Genomic DNA, 16,936 nt, shown 5'->3' with positions numbered 1-16,936 from the left:
ATCCAGTGTCTGTGCTCACCCAACATTCACATGCAGCTGGTACATTTTCTCTTAGAAAAATGCTTAGAGATGTGTCAGTAGCATGGAAAAAATCTCAGACTGGGATCTGCGAGAGCACTCAAAGAGAAGTCAGCTTGTATCCCACAGGAGGAGGACTCTTGGAACAATTTAAGGGGTACTGAGGTGCCAACGACTTACCCTGTAGTCACTTGATGTCACATAAAAGATTGGGAGGAAAGCCAGCCAGATGATGCATGTTGTGTACATTGTAAAACCAATAAATTTGGCTTCATTGAAGTTTTCTGGGCACTTCCTTGTTTTGAAGGCATACACAGTGCATAAGACTATGAGGATAACATCATATGTTAAGGAGACCAACATACTAGAATCCTTGACATTACACTTCAGTATGACAGTCTGTCGCTTCTCAGGGAGGGTGTACCTCCGAGTGCCTGGGGCCTCCAAAATCAGCCACACTGACACCACCACAATCTGCACCATGATGAGGCTCAGGCAGATGAGAACCTGAGAACGTGGGCTGATGAACTTTGGCCTCTGAGCCCCGTTCTTCACGCCATCGAATATTCTGGCAATACAGTTTGTTTTAGTCAGCAGGGCAGCATAACAAATAGCAAATGAGGTACCCAGGCCCAAGCGGCGCAAGGTACATATGGCTGGCGAAGGCTTGGCGATGAAAAGGAATGTCATGCTGTAGGACAGGAAGACTCCCAAGAGGAGTATGTAGCACAGTTCACGACCTGAAGCTTTGACCAAGGGGGTGTTGTTATGCTTAATAAAGACCCCCACAACCAGGAAAGTACAAACGAAGCCCAGGCATGCTATGGTTACTGGTCCGATTGCCCAGGCATCTTCCCACTTGATGTAATCTTCTGAGAGGTCATAACAGCTGGTAAGATCGGTGCTAGGCCACCGCCCAGGCCCACAGTCTACGCAAGTGGATTCATTTGCTAGGTACTCAAACGGCTCACAAGGGATGCAGATCCAACAGCAGACGTCTCCTGGCTGCATGTTCTTCATCTCATTGGGTGCACAGGGATCACTGCACTGGGAAATGGGAATAAGACTTCTGGACCAATTAATGGAGTCTATGTCAAGCATTAAAGTCTCTGCCCATTGGCCAACTTTTAGGTAGGAGTATTTGTCTCTGTTGCGCTGGAAGTTGAAGACGTTATACCGGCCAATCCCATCACCATAAGCATCAAATTTGACAATATTGTCTGCAGATTTGGAAGAACTGAATGGAGCTGCCAACAACAACAAAGAACAAAAGTCACGTTGCTACTTCATGCGTTCTCTTTCTTTTTGATAGTCATAAGAAAACAAGTATAGAATTCTGTTCATTGATTTAATCCTTACCATTGTAATGTTACCAAACTGACCCTAAAAGAACTGGCCCTAGCAGGTTTCTTGTTCCTACATCAGTCCTGGACCACAGGTCAGGAGGCTTCCTCCTACAGGGCAATTCCATGATCCCAGGCATTGAATGTGTGGGGCTGGGGTGGGACTCAGTTGAGAACTTGGCGTCTGGCTGGTGTACCTTGCCAAATGATGTCTCAGATTTTTGTGCAAAAAATATGTGGGACTTGCTAATCTATGGAAAAGGGTGGTTGCCCTGCCTGCCTGCCTGCTTGTTGCAGTGGGATTAGGGTTCGCAGCATTCACACAATCTGTTCTTGCCAAGAAACCTCTCACTTTATGAAGTCAAGGAAACGGCTGAGAAAGATCAGAGACTGCCCTTCCTGCACCATCAGACCTTGTCAACCAGGAATAAAATTGTCATGGAAGTGGCAGAGGATTTGATTCAAGATCACAGGTATCATCCAATGGGCACCCATGACATGTGTATCTAAGAAAGCCCTGTACGTAAGGCTCATTACTATAAAAGCAGCTCTTGTCAGAGAGTGAGGGGAAGAGGGGGAATTGCATTTTCCTAGCAACTCATAACTGAGATTTTAGTGTGGGGAAATTGCAGTTTCCCACATTCTGCTCCCATCCCTAGATATCTGGGAGCTCTTTTTACTCCCTCCTATTCCAAATAAGGAAGACACTGAGCTTAATTTGAAGGGGCATGGTGAGAAAGTGGGATCCCCATCAATTAAGAGTAAGGAGCAGGGAGATCTTATAAGCAACACTTGCTGCTGGGGGCTGCCATTCCTGTACTTTGACAGGGTGAGGATAGCTGGTCCAAGCAGGAATTGGGGCCAAGCACAGATTTTTTGGACAGTTTGACACCTTGCCAGGGGGGAGTTGTTCTAGTTAAAACCATTTAGGTCCTACTGAAGGTGTTTAGAACAGTGTGGGCTTTAGGGTTGCCTGGTGTAACCAGGAGTGACATTATCCTGTAGGGCCAGCGCTCTAACGTTCTCTCCAGGCTCTATGATTTAATCATAGAATGTTGGAGCAATGCTAGAGCATTGCCCAACATGATGATGTCACTTCTGGATCATATTGCTGTGGTTGTTATTATTGTTTTGTGTTTTCATCGCCCCTTCCCATATGGGCACAGGCTGGTTCACAGCAATAAAATCAAATAATATATTTTACAATAGAAAAAAATCCAACACTAAACTACATTAAAAAAACTCCATCCCTTCCCCCCTCACCCAGAATCACAGAATCATAGAGTTGGAAGGGGCCATACAGGCCATCTAGTCCAACCCCCTGCTCAATGCAGGATCAGCCCAAAGCAGCCTTAAAGCATCCAAGAAAAGTGTGTATCCAACCTTTGCTTGAAGACTGCCAGTGAGGGGGAGCTCACCACCTCCTTAGGCAGCCTATTCCACTGCTGAACTACTCTGACTGTGAAAAATTTTTTCCTGATATCTAGCCTATATCGTTGTACTTGTAGTTTAAACCCATTACTGAGTTTCCTTTCCTCTGCAGCCAATGGGAACAGCATCCTGCCCTCCTCCAAGTGACAACCTTTCAAATACTTAAAGAGGGCTATCATGTCCCCTCTCAACCTCCTTTTCTCCAGGCTGAAAGTTCCCAAGTCCTTCAACCTATCTTCTTAGGGCTTGGTCCCTTGGCCCCAGGTCATCCTTGTCGCTCTCCTCTGTACCCTTTCATTTTTACCCACGCCCTTTTTGAAGTGAGGCCTCCAGAACTGCACACAGTACTCCAGGTGTGGTCTGACCTGTGCCGTATACAATGGGACTATGACATCTTGTGATTTTGATGTGATGCCCCTGTTGATACAGCCCAAGATGCCATTCGCCTTTTTTATCGCTGCATCACACTGCCTGCTCATGTTTAGCTTACAATCCACAAGTACCCCAAGGTCTCGTTCACACGGAATTCTACAGTGTTACCTAGAAGCATATCCTCCACCCTCACCCTTGGCTTGTTGACCAATGTTGGAAAAAGAGAATGAGGAGTGGGTGAACTGTCAACCCTGGTGGGCTTTTTTTAAAGTTAGGGATCTATGGTGAGGCACCCCAGGATGGAGGGAGTTTTCCCAAATGGGCCTCCCAGCTGGAGTTGTTGGCAAGCCCTCCTGACCCTAGTGTTTACCTGAATGAGGAGAGGCTCGCAGAACAACAGATTCTCTCAGCATCCCTTGCTATGTAGGCCAGGGAAAGTGACTGGCAGGTTAAAAACACCTTGTGCTTGGGCCCAGGTTGGGATTGCCCATTTTTTGCCAACATGCCTCTGCCAGCCCAGCAGTGGGTGGACATTCTAAAGGCTGAGATCAGTTTAATAAATAAATCCAGATCCTGGGGAAGGTGTTTTTTTTTTGTTTACATATAGCTCATGTAAACAAAAACGACTGATTGATTGAAAGGCGCCTGAGTCAAGTACAGCTCTCTAATAAGGGGACTGCCTTTATTCTGCTGTTTTTATTTTCTTCTTCCAAAAATGTTTGGCATTTAGAAGAAAGCAGTGTTTGAACTAAGGCAGCCTGGAGAATGAAATGACAGCCAGAGTCCAGTGTCAAAGACTTTAAAAAGACTCCTTAAGGGTGATGAGTTGGACTAAGGCAAAACCACAAAGTTCTGAGGCGTGAAGCCTCATATCCCCAGGGTAATGCTACTGCCAGTCCCCTTAATGAACCCTCCAGCTGGAGGCTATGAGGCTGAGTCTCTAGCCTTCAAGAATTCAGTCCTGCAAGGGAGAATGTTTGCAAGTTGAGTTCCAGAAAACTATTATTTTGGGAGCTGTAGCCAATAAGGAATACAATAAGTCCTGGATTCAGATTGAGGTCCACAAGCCCACGAACATCACAAGATATAATTATAGTAGTGTATGAAAGGAATGTGCAGAAATACGTGAACAATGTGCATAAAATAACAAAGCTAAATATCCTACCAAAGTTTCTCTTTCAAGTATCAGTTCTAAATCCAGATATTACCTGGCAAGACTGATTTCAAAAGAGTTTAAAAGTTTGAAACAAGGGCTTTAGTCAGCATGGCCCACCCAGAATCAAGAAGTCTTTCAAAGTTATAATAATCCAAACAAAGGGCAAAACTAGAATAAAATATTTTTCCTTTCTGCCCAACCACCCCCATTGTCATGATTCTAGTTGACCAATCAAATGTATAGCAAATGATGCTAATTGACCAATCAAATCAAATGATGCAAATTGACCAATCAGTTGTATCAAGTGACCCAACCAATCAAGTAAGTTACCCTAATGCGACCATATACTCTGGAGCTGTATAGGGATTAATCAAGCAATCACCATCTCCCACCCATGGGTTTCCATGCTAATGAAATGGATAGGCCAAACTCTCTCTTGGATTCTTTATCCCTGAGACTTGCTAGGCCCAGTCATTCAACCAGCACCTGTGTCAGCTTCCTATCTCCTTATCTTTGAAATTACAGTCAGCTTGACCTTAGTTCTTGGAGAGAGAAGCCATGATTTTTACTAAGTCTGAACCATTCTTTCTGAATAGACAAGAGAGTGGTGGGCAAACCAGTGTCTTAACATCCATTGATGTTGCAAATATTTTCTTCATTTCTCCTTGTAAGGAAAGTATTACATTGGAAACCACCTCTGCTGTTCAACATCTTTTTTTATTCTATGCCAGTTGCTACCCCAAATCCAAAGAAACATCTTTCTAGTTTTGTACTGTGCTTAAATATATGAAGATGTATGAAGATCAGAAGAAATGCATTTTCCCTGTGGAGGTTTGGGTTGAGGGTTTTAACAGTTTTTTTCTTGAGCAGAGACCAGTCAGGGAGGGAGAAGTCAGTCCAATTGCTCTCCAGACGAACCTTGGCTCGCTTTCATACAAATGCTAATTGGACTAGGTAGAGGCAATAGGTGAGTCAAGCTCTCCCCCTTTCACTAAACAGGAAACAGAGGTTTGGAGGACAGTGGAAGACCCAGAGGCAAGGCCTCAAGTCTGAGAAGGGAAATTGGGAGTCTTGACCTTCTCAGTGTTCAATTATGTACAAAGGTTTTGGTGGTGTTCTGGGCTTGGTAGTATCCACTGAGGGGCTCCAGATGAATGGCTGGAGTCAGCCTCCCCATTCCCATTCCCTTTCCTGAGGATTAACAGAGGATAGAGATGAAGATATGGACAGTGACATTTTGGAGGATTAGAATGCTGGATGAGATGCATCCCTGCTCTGATCCAGGAAGGTTCTTTTCCTACTGGTCAAGAGCTAAACTGGGATTATCTAAGAGAAAGCAATGGATGAGTTGTCTGCTGTAGGCCAGTAGCTAAAATGCCAGTAGATGGCAGCAAAGAATATACAGTGCAGCATGGTGTGTGTCAGAAATACAATAAAATACATGAAATCGTAGCACTGGGACCTGTAAATGGCTTTGATGTATCAATTAGATTTCATGATCAATGCCCCCCTGCCGAACAATTTGGGACTTTTGTGAGCAGGCACTGCCCAGAACAGGAAGGAGGAGAACTACCTCATTCTTTAAAAAAGCACAGTCAGGCTTGTATTCTTCATTACACTTACTGCTAACACTAAACATACTCACATTTTCAAATAATGAAATATCAGTAATAATAAAACAATTCTTTTGGGTAGGTACATTTTAGGGGTAAGTGAATGTTCCCCATCTTGTGTATGACTTTTGTGTTCCTGCTCCTTCCGTTTTTGGTGTTGGGTCTGTAAGATCTCTTGGCATTGTACAGGCATTTAAAAACAAATGCACACTTCATATGGTGTTTGTATTTATGGTACGCATGGCTTATACGCATGATACCAGTGATGCCAATTTATGGATGTGGCAATAGTGTTGCATTCTATGAGGAAAATTCACTGTGAAAGCAAAATATTGTGGGTTTTGCTTCCACAAGGGGCAAACAAAACTGAAATCAGGACCTGGGTACCAAAACAGTTAGAGACCAGACATTCAAAAGCCCACCTGTCCCATTCAGTTACTGCAGAGAGAGAGAGAGAGAGAGAGAGAGAGAGAGAGGGATGAGGGACTAGGGTTGCCATCCCCCAGGTGGCACCTGGACACATCCTACTATGACTATTGATCCCCAGATGACCAACTCAGTGCTGCTGGAGAAAATGGTTGCTTTGGAGGGTGGACTCTGTGGTATGATTTGCTTCTGAGGCCCCTCCTTTCCTCAAGCCCTCCCCTCCCCATTCTTCACCCCCAAATTTCCAGGAATTTCTTAACCCAGAACTAGTAACCCTCAGCTGAGTTACACCCTCCTAAGACCATGCAATTCTATTCAGGACTGTACAGAGACGCTTGATCAAGGTTATCTAGTAAGATGAGATGGAAACTGGTGATTTCTTGTTCAACCCCTGTTTCATCATCTACTTCCTAGTCCCCCTGGATCTGCTTCCCAGATTCACTTAGAGATGTATGCAAATATGATGCTGAATTATCTCCTCACACTATCAGTTTTCTTGGGAAACTAGCATCATGTACAAGAATGAGAAACAAAGCTAAACACAATTTGCCGACTCCCTTCAAGATTACCCTTCTGTTGGTTGGTTTGTCACACCTTCCCATCATTCAATGCCCAATATTTCATATCTGGAGCTGCATGAATTGTCATGGCATTTGTATCAAGGACACCTCTTGGACACAGATAAATGATACAGCCCCCATTCTCCCATGCCCATTCTAATCTGTGAAACTTTCTTAGAGCAGAATCCAGACCCATGTATAGATTGTACATGGGGCAATGTGCAAGAAGAACCTGAGGAAAAGGCTCTGGGGCAGAATCTGCTGAAATGGGGAGAACCCCAGGACAGGGTGGTTCCAAGTGGCTGCGGGTGGAGTTTAGTGAAGGCAGAACTTATAGCAAAAACTAAGCAGAAAATAACTTGTGCCTTTTACCCTGCCTCCTTGGAAGAAATGAGCAGTATACTTTCACAGAGGCCACAATAACTCTCAGTGTAATTATAAAGTTGTTCAGACAAAAGGTGAGACCAGTTTCATACTCGATTCAGGAGCTACACTTCACATAGCAAATTCCAAGGATTTCTTTACTGAGTTGAAGAAAGGACATACTGAAATAATCTGGGAAATAATCAAATGATGAGGTCTTGCCACAGAGGCAATGGTGTAATGTGCTATAAACTGCCCTGGAGTCAGAACAGAAGGTTTTAAGAGATGGATGTGCTTTTTATGGAAGAATTTAATGTTAACCTCATATCTATCCCTGAGCTTGCTGCAAATTAAAATTGAGAAAGGTATGACGAACTATGTGCAGCAGTAAATATGAATGATGGACTTTCATGTGATTCTAGAGATGGAGAAGCAAGGTTTGGTCACTAGCACTGATCTCAAAAGTTGCAATGTCTCTAATGACTGTACGTGTTGTGTTCAATGTAGGGCCCCCAAGCTGTGTTTTCCAAACAGAGTGAGAAGATGACCAGAAGACCTCTAGAGCTGATTCATAGCAACATCTATGGACCTTTATCCATGCAGACAGTCAATTATTTTCAATATTTTCTGACTTCCATGGGTGATTATTCATGTTAGTACCTACCTGTTTACTCAAAAATCACAAATGGTGGACAAGCTAAAAAGAGTACACTGCAATGGTGAGCAACAAGTTTGGGAAAACGCCACAGATCCTGCAAACAGACAATGGCACACAGTATATAACTACATTTACCCAGCAGTACCTGAGGAAACAAGGCATTAAGCATTAAACAATTGTTTTCTATATGTTTCAGCAAAATGGAGTGTCAGAAAGGAAGAACATAACTCTTCTTGATGTGGTAAAGTTCATACTGCATGACTCATTCCTCCCTAACCAGTTCTAGACAGAGACTATGATGGCTATCACATACATACAGAATAGGCTATCCATAAAGTTCACACATGCCCCAACATATAACCTCTGGCATTGGTGAAAGTCTATTGTATAGTATCTTAGTGTGACTCCTTATGCTTATACTCCAAATGAGAAAAGGACAAAAATAGATGACAAATCTTCAGAATAAATGATAGTAGGCATTGCTGCCAAATGAAAGAGTATAGAATTATGGACCATATACACACAAGATCAGCATCTACTTCAATGACAGTAAAAAAAAACCCCATATCCAGATGGGCACCATTCTGAAGAGCAGTCATATGAATTGTCTGGAGGAAGAGAGCCAGAAGTGAACCTGAATTATCAAGCAGAAACTAGCACTCCATTCAAGAAGGCTATCAAATGGTTTAATGCTCACCAGAAGTAATGATTGTAGATGTACTAACCAGCCATTTTTCAAAATTTGGTTCCAGTATCTAGGAAAAAAGATGGCTCTTGTGTCCTAGCACATGCTCTAGTGAGAGAGGGTGTTGGGAGGAATGGAGCCTCAGGGGAGAGCAGTACAGAGGTAGCATAGGGGTAGATTGATTGATTCATAGATTGATATACCGCCCTCCATGAAGGCTCAAGGCAGTTTACATGAAACAAGAAACGATACAGATAATTCCTTTGTAGTAAGATTGAGGTGATAACAACAGTAACATTCACATAATGACAACAATAACTTTAAAGAATGGTGGAACAGCAAAAAGCACCAATTCAATTCATAGACCGTTTATGCACTGGAGGTTTCATGCCAGGTTGCAGGCTGGAGTTTTAGTTGTGGCAGGTTGCCCCACCTCTTCCTGCACCCACACGGGGGAGCATTTGGACCGGTGCACCTCATCTGCCACCGATTTGTGCTCCTGCACAGGAACTGGGGCAGTAAAGTTCCCAGTGCATAAGTGGTCATACTGAGGCCCAGATGTTCTCTGACTTTTCCTTTGTTTACTCCTGTCTCTGTCCCTTTGCAACCCAGAATGCTATTCCCAGGGGTTCCTTCTAGTCATTGCTCTCTCTCTGCCTTTGACCACCGAAGGGCTGGATATGTTTTCTACAATCTCTCTTCATTGTAGCCTAGATAGGTTACTGCCTTTCTTATCCAATATGTCCTCTTATAGGAACATCTGCTTCTTTTCTGAGTAACAAGCCTAAGTGTGAACTTATTCCTAAGCAGCCAAACTATATAATTCCAATGTGCAGCCAGTTCTGCTTTTACTGTCCTCATACAGATCTTTCAGTTACTTCCCATGGAGACCCCAAGAAAGGGAAACCCCTGAAAGTTTGAGATCTGACAAATCTGGAATAGGAAGTATGCCAGCAGTCTGGTGGTGGAAAGTACCACCAAAGGCAGCTGACTAGGACTTTCAAGGCAAGTTACCAACAGGGGTGGTTTGCCATTGCCTGCTTCTGCATAGCAACCCTGGATTTCTTTGGTAGTCTCCTATTCCAGGCACAAACCAGGGCCAATCCTGCTTAGCTTCTAAGAACTGACATGATCAGGCTAGCCTGGGCCATCCAAGGCTACCATATGCAAATGCTTCTTCCTATAACTGCCACAGCTCCTTTCCTCCCTAGAAATGCTTCAGTTGTCAGAGTCAGAGCTCAAGGACCACTGCTCCCTACTGTTTCACTTTCCAATACTTTGCTCTACTGAATCAGTTCAGGAGCATACAGCCTAAGGGAGAAACACAGAACTAGCTTTGGATGAGTTATTTCTTTGTTTAAAAGTAGGAGAACAGACCCAAGGAGAGACCGAAGGTAAAAAGCACTGCATAACACTTTTTAAAAAAGGCATTAAAGACACAAGCTGCACACTGATTACAATTCTTGGCCTTGTCCCTTAGTCCTGCGGGTGTTGTGGATTTGTTAACTTATACATGAGTAGTGTGCATTCCCATTGTTTGTTTTGTGTTTTTGAGTGGAAAGGATATAACCACCTCAAAAGCCTTACTCTTGGGCATGATGGTGGTGGGATTTGGGGCCAGAGGCTTGCTTTATCATAGGGTTTCTCTGTCTTGCAATTCGTTTTTTCTTTCTTTTTTTGTGAAAAAATTGGGGTTGAATTTACGCAGAAAGGATTTTAGTTCAGAGGGATCTAACTTCTTAGTTTCATTTCCTTTTGGTTTTCATTTCAATTCCCCCTCACTTTGGGGATAGCTCACTGGATACTTCTTTTTCCGGATGCTTTTTTGGAAGGGCTTCAACTTATTTTTTTGCCTTTTTTTTAACCAACATGCACACACTGGGCTGTTTTTTTTGTTTGGGAATGAAGTTATTTGTCTAGTCTTTAGTTTATTTTTTGACAAGTTCACGTTCTCCATTTGAAACTCTCCTACCAACCTGCTTCTCACTGGGGGTGATTTATGTGTCACCCAGCCACCCCACCTTGCCTTGGGTTAACAGTTGTTCTATAGTGGATGGCGTAATTTTTCTCTACTTTGATTCATACTTTTCTAGTTACAAAAATCCTCCCACACCTTGCCTTGGGTTGACAGTGGTTCTATAGTAGCTGGGGCAATTTTTTTGTACTTTGATTCCCACTTTTCCATTATACTTGCCCCTACACTTTGCCATGGGGAAACAGTGGTTCTACAAGGCCTGGGATGACTTTTCTCCATTTTGATTTCCACTTTTCCAGATAAAGTCCCACCACACCTTGCCTTGAGATACTAGCTGGCCCAGGATTCATCCTATCAACTCCTGAAATCTCCCCCCAAAGAATTTTCCTGGGAGCACCTTGTTCGGGTGTGCATAATTCCTCCCCCCCAAATCCAATCTGCATATAATTTGTGTGACACAAAGGGGAGCATCCTGGAGAGATGCTCCGTATATTTGGAACCTCTAACTGGCCTAAGGTCCATTCAATCCACTCCTGAACCCACAGCTGACATCTCCCCGAAAAGCATTTTCCTGGGAGCACCTAGTTTGAAGGTCTGTAACTCAGCCCCCAAGTCCAATCTTTGCCACCTTGGAAGGCAAATAGAAGAGTCAGCTGGAGATGGCTGAAATTTGAAGTCTCTAGCTCCCGAAGGGACTGCCCCACTCCCCAAAGTTACCAAACCAGTTTGGGTCAGGCAAGCAAAAGGTTCAGTGGTTCAGTCAGGACTCTGAAATAGCATTTTCCATTTTCTCATCAGCTCAGGATGATTTTTGCCAGTGAAACAAAAAGATGATATAATGATGTTTATTATTGCAGGAATAAAGCAAACTATCAGGAAGGTGCAAGGAAGTGTGTGTGTGTGTTATAGCCTTAGTTGGTGTGCCAGCTGTGGCCCCTTTCCAAAGAAATTATTTTGCCACTGTTACCTATGTGCTGGGATTGCTTAGTGAAGCACACCACATATTGAGGTGCCTTTGAAGATTATTCTGAAACTTCAGCTTCACAAGAAACCCGCCAGAAAGTTAACTGGACTAGCCCCAGGGAATGCATTTCACCAATTTTGGAAGAGTGATGCCAAATGGCATGGAACTGCAATATCTTAAGGACCACTTGGTCTTATATGGAGTCATCCAACAATTACATCTAGGTCAATGGTATTTCCACTGTGGGTTATGAATTGCCACATTCACAATTACCATTCGACAAAAGAGCTATATTTACTTCCATCTCTGGCTTAATGCCTACACCCAGTGAGGCTCCCATAAAGCCGGTGCTTTGGTGGCAGCTCTTTCCAGGTACAAACCAATTGTGAACCACAAATCTCATGGGTAAAGAGGCTTGCCCACTTCACTTGCAGTTGGAGCCATATTGACCACAGTTCGGCAGAGCCACAGGAAACACATCAAAGAGCTACGTGTGGCTCTCAAGTCATTGAGTAAGTATTGCTTCTGTAGGCCCTACACTCTTCTTTGTTGGTCACCACCTTCAGAGGTTGAGCTAGAAGCTACTAGGGATGTTGGGAACCTTGTGAAGAACACTTTCAGCAGGTAAACATACCATTTTTGACAGCTGTGGTTACTTATATGCATTACCACTGTCCAATTCCAACTCAAGCAGTGTGCCAGTTGTGCAGTAGCTGCAGTGGTGTCTTTTTCTTCTGTTGTGAAGCTTCTTCTATACCCACACAGGGTCACCCATAGACAGATAAGGTAATTAAATGATGCCAGGAGAATGATGACTCTCATATTGCTGTGAGAAAATGTGCATGCAAGAAATAATGTTGATATAATGGGCTTTGATGCGTGCCAAATAGTAAGACTTTTCTGTTTTTACAATAGCTCACACTGGTTATTCATGATTGCCAGATGATTGGTTTGCTCGCTCTTTATTGGCTGATGTGTAGCATAGAGCAGCAACAGCTCTCAGTATATATATGGGGCACTAGGATTCTTGTGTGAGACTGTGCTCAGGTCAAATACTGTTGATTTGCACAGTACCATATCAACTTCCTGCTCCTGACTGGCAAGCAGAAAATGAGTCAGACGTAGCATCCCTAGGGGCTACCAGGAGAAAACTTACCTGTGGTGGTCCCTTAACTACAAATCTCAATCTCTATGAAGGTTTCTTTAGTACCTTTGTTAGCATTTTTTCAGGCATCAGGTGAAGTCTACCCTGTTTACTCAAACTGGAATCACATACAGAGTACCTGTTTTTTTTTGGTTTTTCAGTATTAAAATTGTATCTTTAAGTACTGAATTTTTGTATTTTAACTCCTTACTGTAAGCCCCAGAGTGCTTTTTTAAAGTAGATAAGCCAGATTTCATAGTGCAATCCTAAACACAGTGACAGACACCCTTTTAAGAATAAATTTAGAATCTAGTGGCATCTTTAAGACAAAGAAAGTTTTATTCAAGGTCTGAGCTTTCGTGTGCACACACACTTCCTCAGATATCCTTATCCATTGTTGTTCCTCTATATATTTATGAAACAGCATATGGGGTGGGACGTGTCCGGCTGTCCAAGCTGGAAGAGGGCCAATCAGGGTGCAGCCAGCTTTACTCTGATTAGCCCTGCCCCTGCAGCTCCTGCCCTCCGTCCCTGGACTCTAGCCTCTTTGCTCTCGGATGCCTCAGTGCCTGGAGCCAGCAGCAGGTAAGGGGAGGGGACTCTTTCAAGGCCTGTTCTTGGGAACGGGCTTTGAAGCTAGTAATATTATATTTCAGGAAATGTGCATGTATTGTATCTGAGGGAGTGTGCATGCACACGAAAGCTCATACCTTTAATAAAACTTTCTTGGTCTTAACGGTGTCAATGGACTCCAAATTTGTTCTGCTGCTTACTACTTGAAGAAGCCTTTAATCAGCTTACAATCGCCTACCCTTCTTTTTCCCACAACAGGCACCCTGTGAGGTGAATGGTGCCGAGAGAGCTCTGCAATAACTGTGATTGGCCCAAGATCACCCAGCTAGCTGTATGTGGAGGGCTGAGGAATCAAATATGGTTCTTCAGATTAGAGGGCTCTGCTTTTAACCACTATCCCAAGCTGGCTCTCAAGTACCCTTAAGTACACTGAAGTAAATTGATTTTGAGGGAGTACCTGTTTAAAATTGCACTGTCAATTTCATCAATAATTAATAGTGCAAACTATCCTAGACAATCCTAGAGGGTAGCTGCTAAAAGCCTGTGGAGGCAATCTTTTCACAAATCCAAAATATGGGAAAGAAGGGCATGTTTCTAGCAGTATTATTTTACTGATGTTCCCAAGGTGGTTTGAGACAGCCACACCGTCACTCAGAAAAACTGAGAGAAAAAGTTGAGGTAAAACCTTAAGTGTGTGGCTCATATGGAACACATCTGATGAGGGTCCTGCATCTTTTCCATGGCTAATTAACCTTATTGCATTATATCTTTTTTAGACAGTGTGAAGCTGCGGCTACTTCAAGCTCATTGTCTCACAATTGCTTTCCTTTTTCTGGCTCTTTATTTTTGAAAATACTAATAAAAATTCAGCTGAGGACCTCAGAACGAAACTTTGGATGTGTGTGTGTGCGCTCAGGAATGAGGAGAGGGACGTGAGCAGCAGGCCAATGAGTCCCATTTGCTCTCTTACCTGAATGAAGCAGTTACCATGGAAATGGGCTCTCCAGGCATGTTTCTCCACCTCTTGAAATTCAGCAAATCTCACAAGTAAGAGGGAAGATAGATTTAAAAAAAAAGAAAACATGGAAATGCCCAGGGAAAATATGTCATAAGCAAGTTCAGAGAACTGGGATTATATACGTGAACAAACTATATGAGGTGAATTTAGTTTCACCAAGTGGCTTCTCAAAACCCTTTATTCTGATAGGAAAACTTCCTTTTTTCCTAAAAAGATTACCCATGAGTCAAGTTAGAAATGCACAGCACTAAGCACACAGCTGTTTCTGTTACAGAGCTACAGCATGGATCAGTGAGTGTGTTAGTGGAAACCACCTGCTGTACACTTTAAACCCACTCCACAAGATAGACTTTCATCAGGTATCACTAACGAAGCTGAAAAGATCTTGCCCCCATTTTTAGCTGTAATTTTGTATTCAGACATGTGCTGTGTGCCACCAAATTGCTTCTGACTTATGAATTAATGATCTCCAAATATCCTGATATTGACAGCCTTGCAAATGGAAGGCTATGGATTTCTTTATTGAGCTAATCCATCTCATGTCAGGTAATGGCTGCTTTGGAAGGTGGATTCTACACCATTATACCCCACACTCCCCAGGTTCCACCCAGAAACCTCCAGGAATTTCCTAACTTAGATCTGGCAACGCTACTTCCATCCTGCACTGCCAGTCTTGCTGTTGTTTCACATGATCATTCATTCTGTGAGGAAATGGAAGACCAGTCAGTTACCAAGTTGCACCTTTTCATGGTCTTGTGAGATGAGCCATTGTCTCTTGTCTTCACATCGGCAATGGTGTGCGGAGTGGTAATGACTGAAGATTTCCTTTATATCCCAGGAATAGTGATGTTTCTTTGAGGACCTAGTTTACGCTGTTCTAGAACTAACTGGAATGGGGAACGGGGAGCAAAACTGTATCTTGACTGATGTGGAAGTACCTTCTTTACTATACTTTTCCCCCGGACAACTAATCTCTGTAGTCTGGAGATCCGTTGTAATTCCAGAATGCCACACCCTGCATGGAGGTTAGCGATGGTTAGTGGGAAGTATTCATTATTCCACAGGGAACTTTTAAAGAAAGTTAGCTGAGCTGAATGATTGAACACCTTGGAATATTTGTGTAAAAACAGAACTGGCGTAGTGGCCTTCAGCACACTATGCCTATGTTCTCTCAGCCTGAACCTTCCTCTGTGGATCTGATTATTGGCCTGCTTCACCTGATTGTTATGTGACTTAGAGACTGAAGACCATGAAGTCAGGATGCTTTCTGTAAGGTGCTCTCTGCTGGCTGTTTGTGACCCAGCAAATGCTTGGAAGCCTTCGTCACTGAAGAGGCTCTGCAGTAGCATAAGGTAAACACGTCAAACTAAATAGCTGGATCTTTCTAACATTTTTACAAGGCTAATAACTGCCATGAAGTTTACTCCCCAGAATTACAGGTCATCTCCAGACTAAAGTAATCAGTTCTGGAGAAAATGGCTGCATTATACTCCCCCCCCCCCCAACCCCACCCACTACCAGTTCTACCTCCAAAGTTTTCAGGTATTTTCCAATCACAACGAAGTGTTTTAACAGTTCTACTCCCTAACAGTTTTGCTAACTGAAAACACCCCTTCCTTCATACAAATTGTCTTGGGAAAGTAACAAAGAAATCTAATCTCTCTTTGCCTTTTAAGTTTTCAGGGCTATGTAATTGTCTGTTCAGGATATTTCTATGTCACCTCTTCAGACTCCTGCTTAATACATGTGGCTATCGTCCCCCAAAGTTCTGCCTGTCCCCCGGGGCTTGGAAACAATCCTTGTGATTTTGTCCTTAGGCAAATCCACATGACTGTCAGCCAATCAAAGCCCATGGAATTCTACTGCATCAAAAGGGATATATAAGTATCCACTTTCAAAGGGGGAGGAAAAAAAACTTCTCCCCTCAGAGAAGGCTTTGAGGCTCTGGGTAAAAGCAGACTATGGTGGCAAGAATCGTAATTGCAAGTATTGGAAACATTTGGAGCTACCCAAGGTGACTTACAGGCTTGACAAACTTGGAGAACTCTGTAAGATGGCTAAGTTGATGAGTTTAGTTAACAGAAGATCCCCTGAAGAATTCCAAGACCAATGACACTCCTACATACACTATATGGATAAGTAGTTTTATAACTTGTATTAGTTAAGAGAAAGAATTGACTACAGAACCGTTATAGTAATCTTTCTTGTATTGTTTCTTTCTTTTTCTTTACTTTCTCATTTGTTTCATTCTGAAATTAATAAATATGATTCTAAAAAAGTTTTACTGAAATCATGATAAACTATATCCTATATTAGATTTAAAAGAACTACATAAGGCTATCATGGTTGAAGGCAACCCATTGTGACATATAGAAGAAGTATTTTGTGAAAAAGTATAAATTTAGACAGAAATTTCCTTTTTAGGATATATTGTGTCTTCAGCTGGATTGAAACCTGATTTAGATCATGTTGAAACAATTTTACAGGCACTACCTCTGATTGACTTACAGGGTTTGTACTCTTTTTAGGTATTTGACTTGATTGTATGCAATGTTTACCCCTAATTATTCTTCTGATATTGAACCACTCAGAGAAATATTATATGGAAGTACACATTTGGTGTGGTTGCTTGTGGCT

General features: G+C 42.8%; 1 protein-coding gene across 4 annotated transcripts in view; it reads right to left on the bottom strand.

Moving 5' to 3' along the window:
• Positions 1 to 16,936, bottom strand: part of LOC143837727 (metabotropic glutamate receptor 3) — a 75,149-nt gene that overhangs the window by 1,944 nt on the left and 56,269 nt on the right. The window contains exons 4-7 of one of the 4 annotated variants that reach the window (XM_077337874.1): positions 14,252 to 14,321; positions 12,199 to 12,390; positions 7,947 to 8,034; positions 1,138 to 1,265 (exon numbers count right to left, since the gene is read on the bottom strand). In XM_077337874.1, coding sequence (XP_077193989.1) covers positions 7,980 to 8,034; positions 12,199 to 12,390; positions 14,252 to 14,321 — 317 coding nt within the window. In that variant the 3' untranslated portion in view covers positions 1,138 to 1,265; positions 7,947 to 7,979. Of the gene's footprint in view, positions 1 to 198; positions 1,266 to 7,946; positions 8,035 to 12,198; positions 12,391 to 14,251; positions 14,322 to 16,936 lie in introns of those variants that run through there. The other 3 variants (XM_077337875.1, XM_077337876.1, XM_077337872.1) reach the window with 3 other exon arrangements.

The sequence above is a fragment of the Paroedura picta genome, chromosome 5 (assembly GCF_049243985.1).
Source record: "Paroedura picta isolate Pp20150507F chromosome 5, Ppicta_v3.0, whole genome shotgun sequence".
NCBI classification, from domain to species: domain Eukaryota; kingdom Metazoa; phylum Chordata; class Lepidosauria; order Squamata; family Gekkonidae; genus Paroedura; species Paroedura picta.
This window is presented reverse-complemented; position numbering and strand designations above follow the sequence as displayed.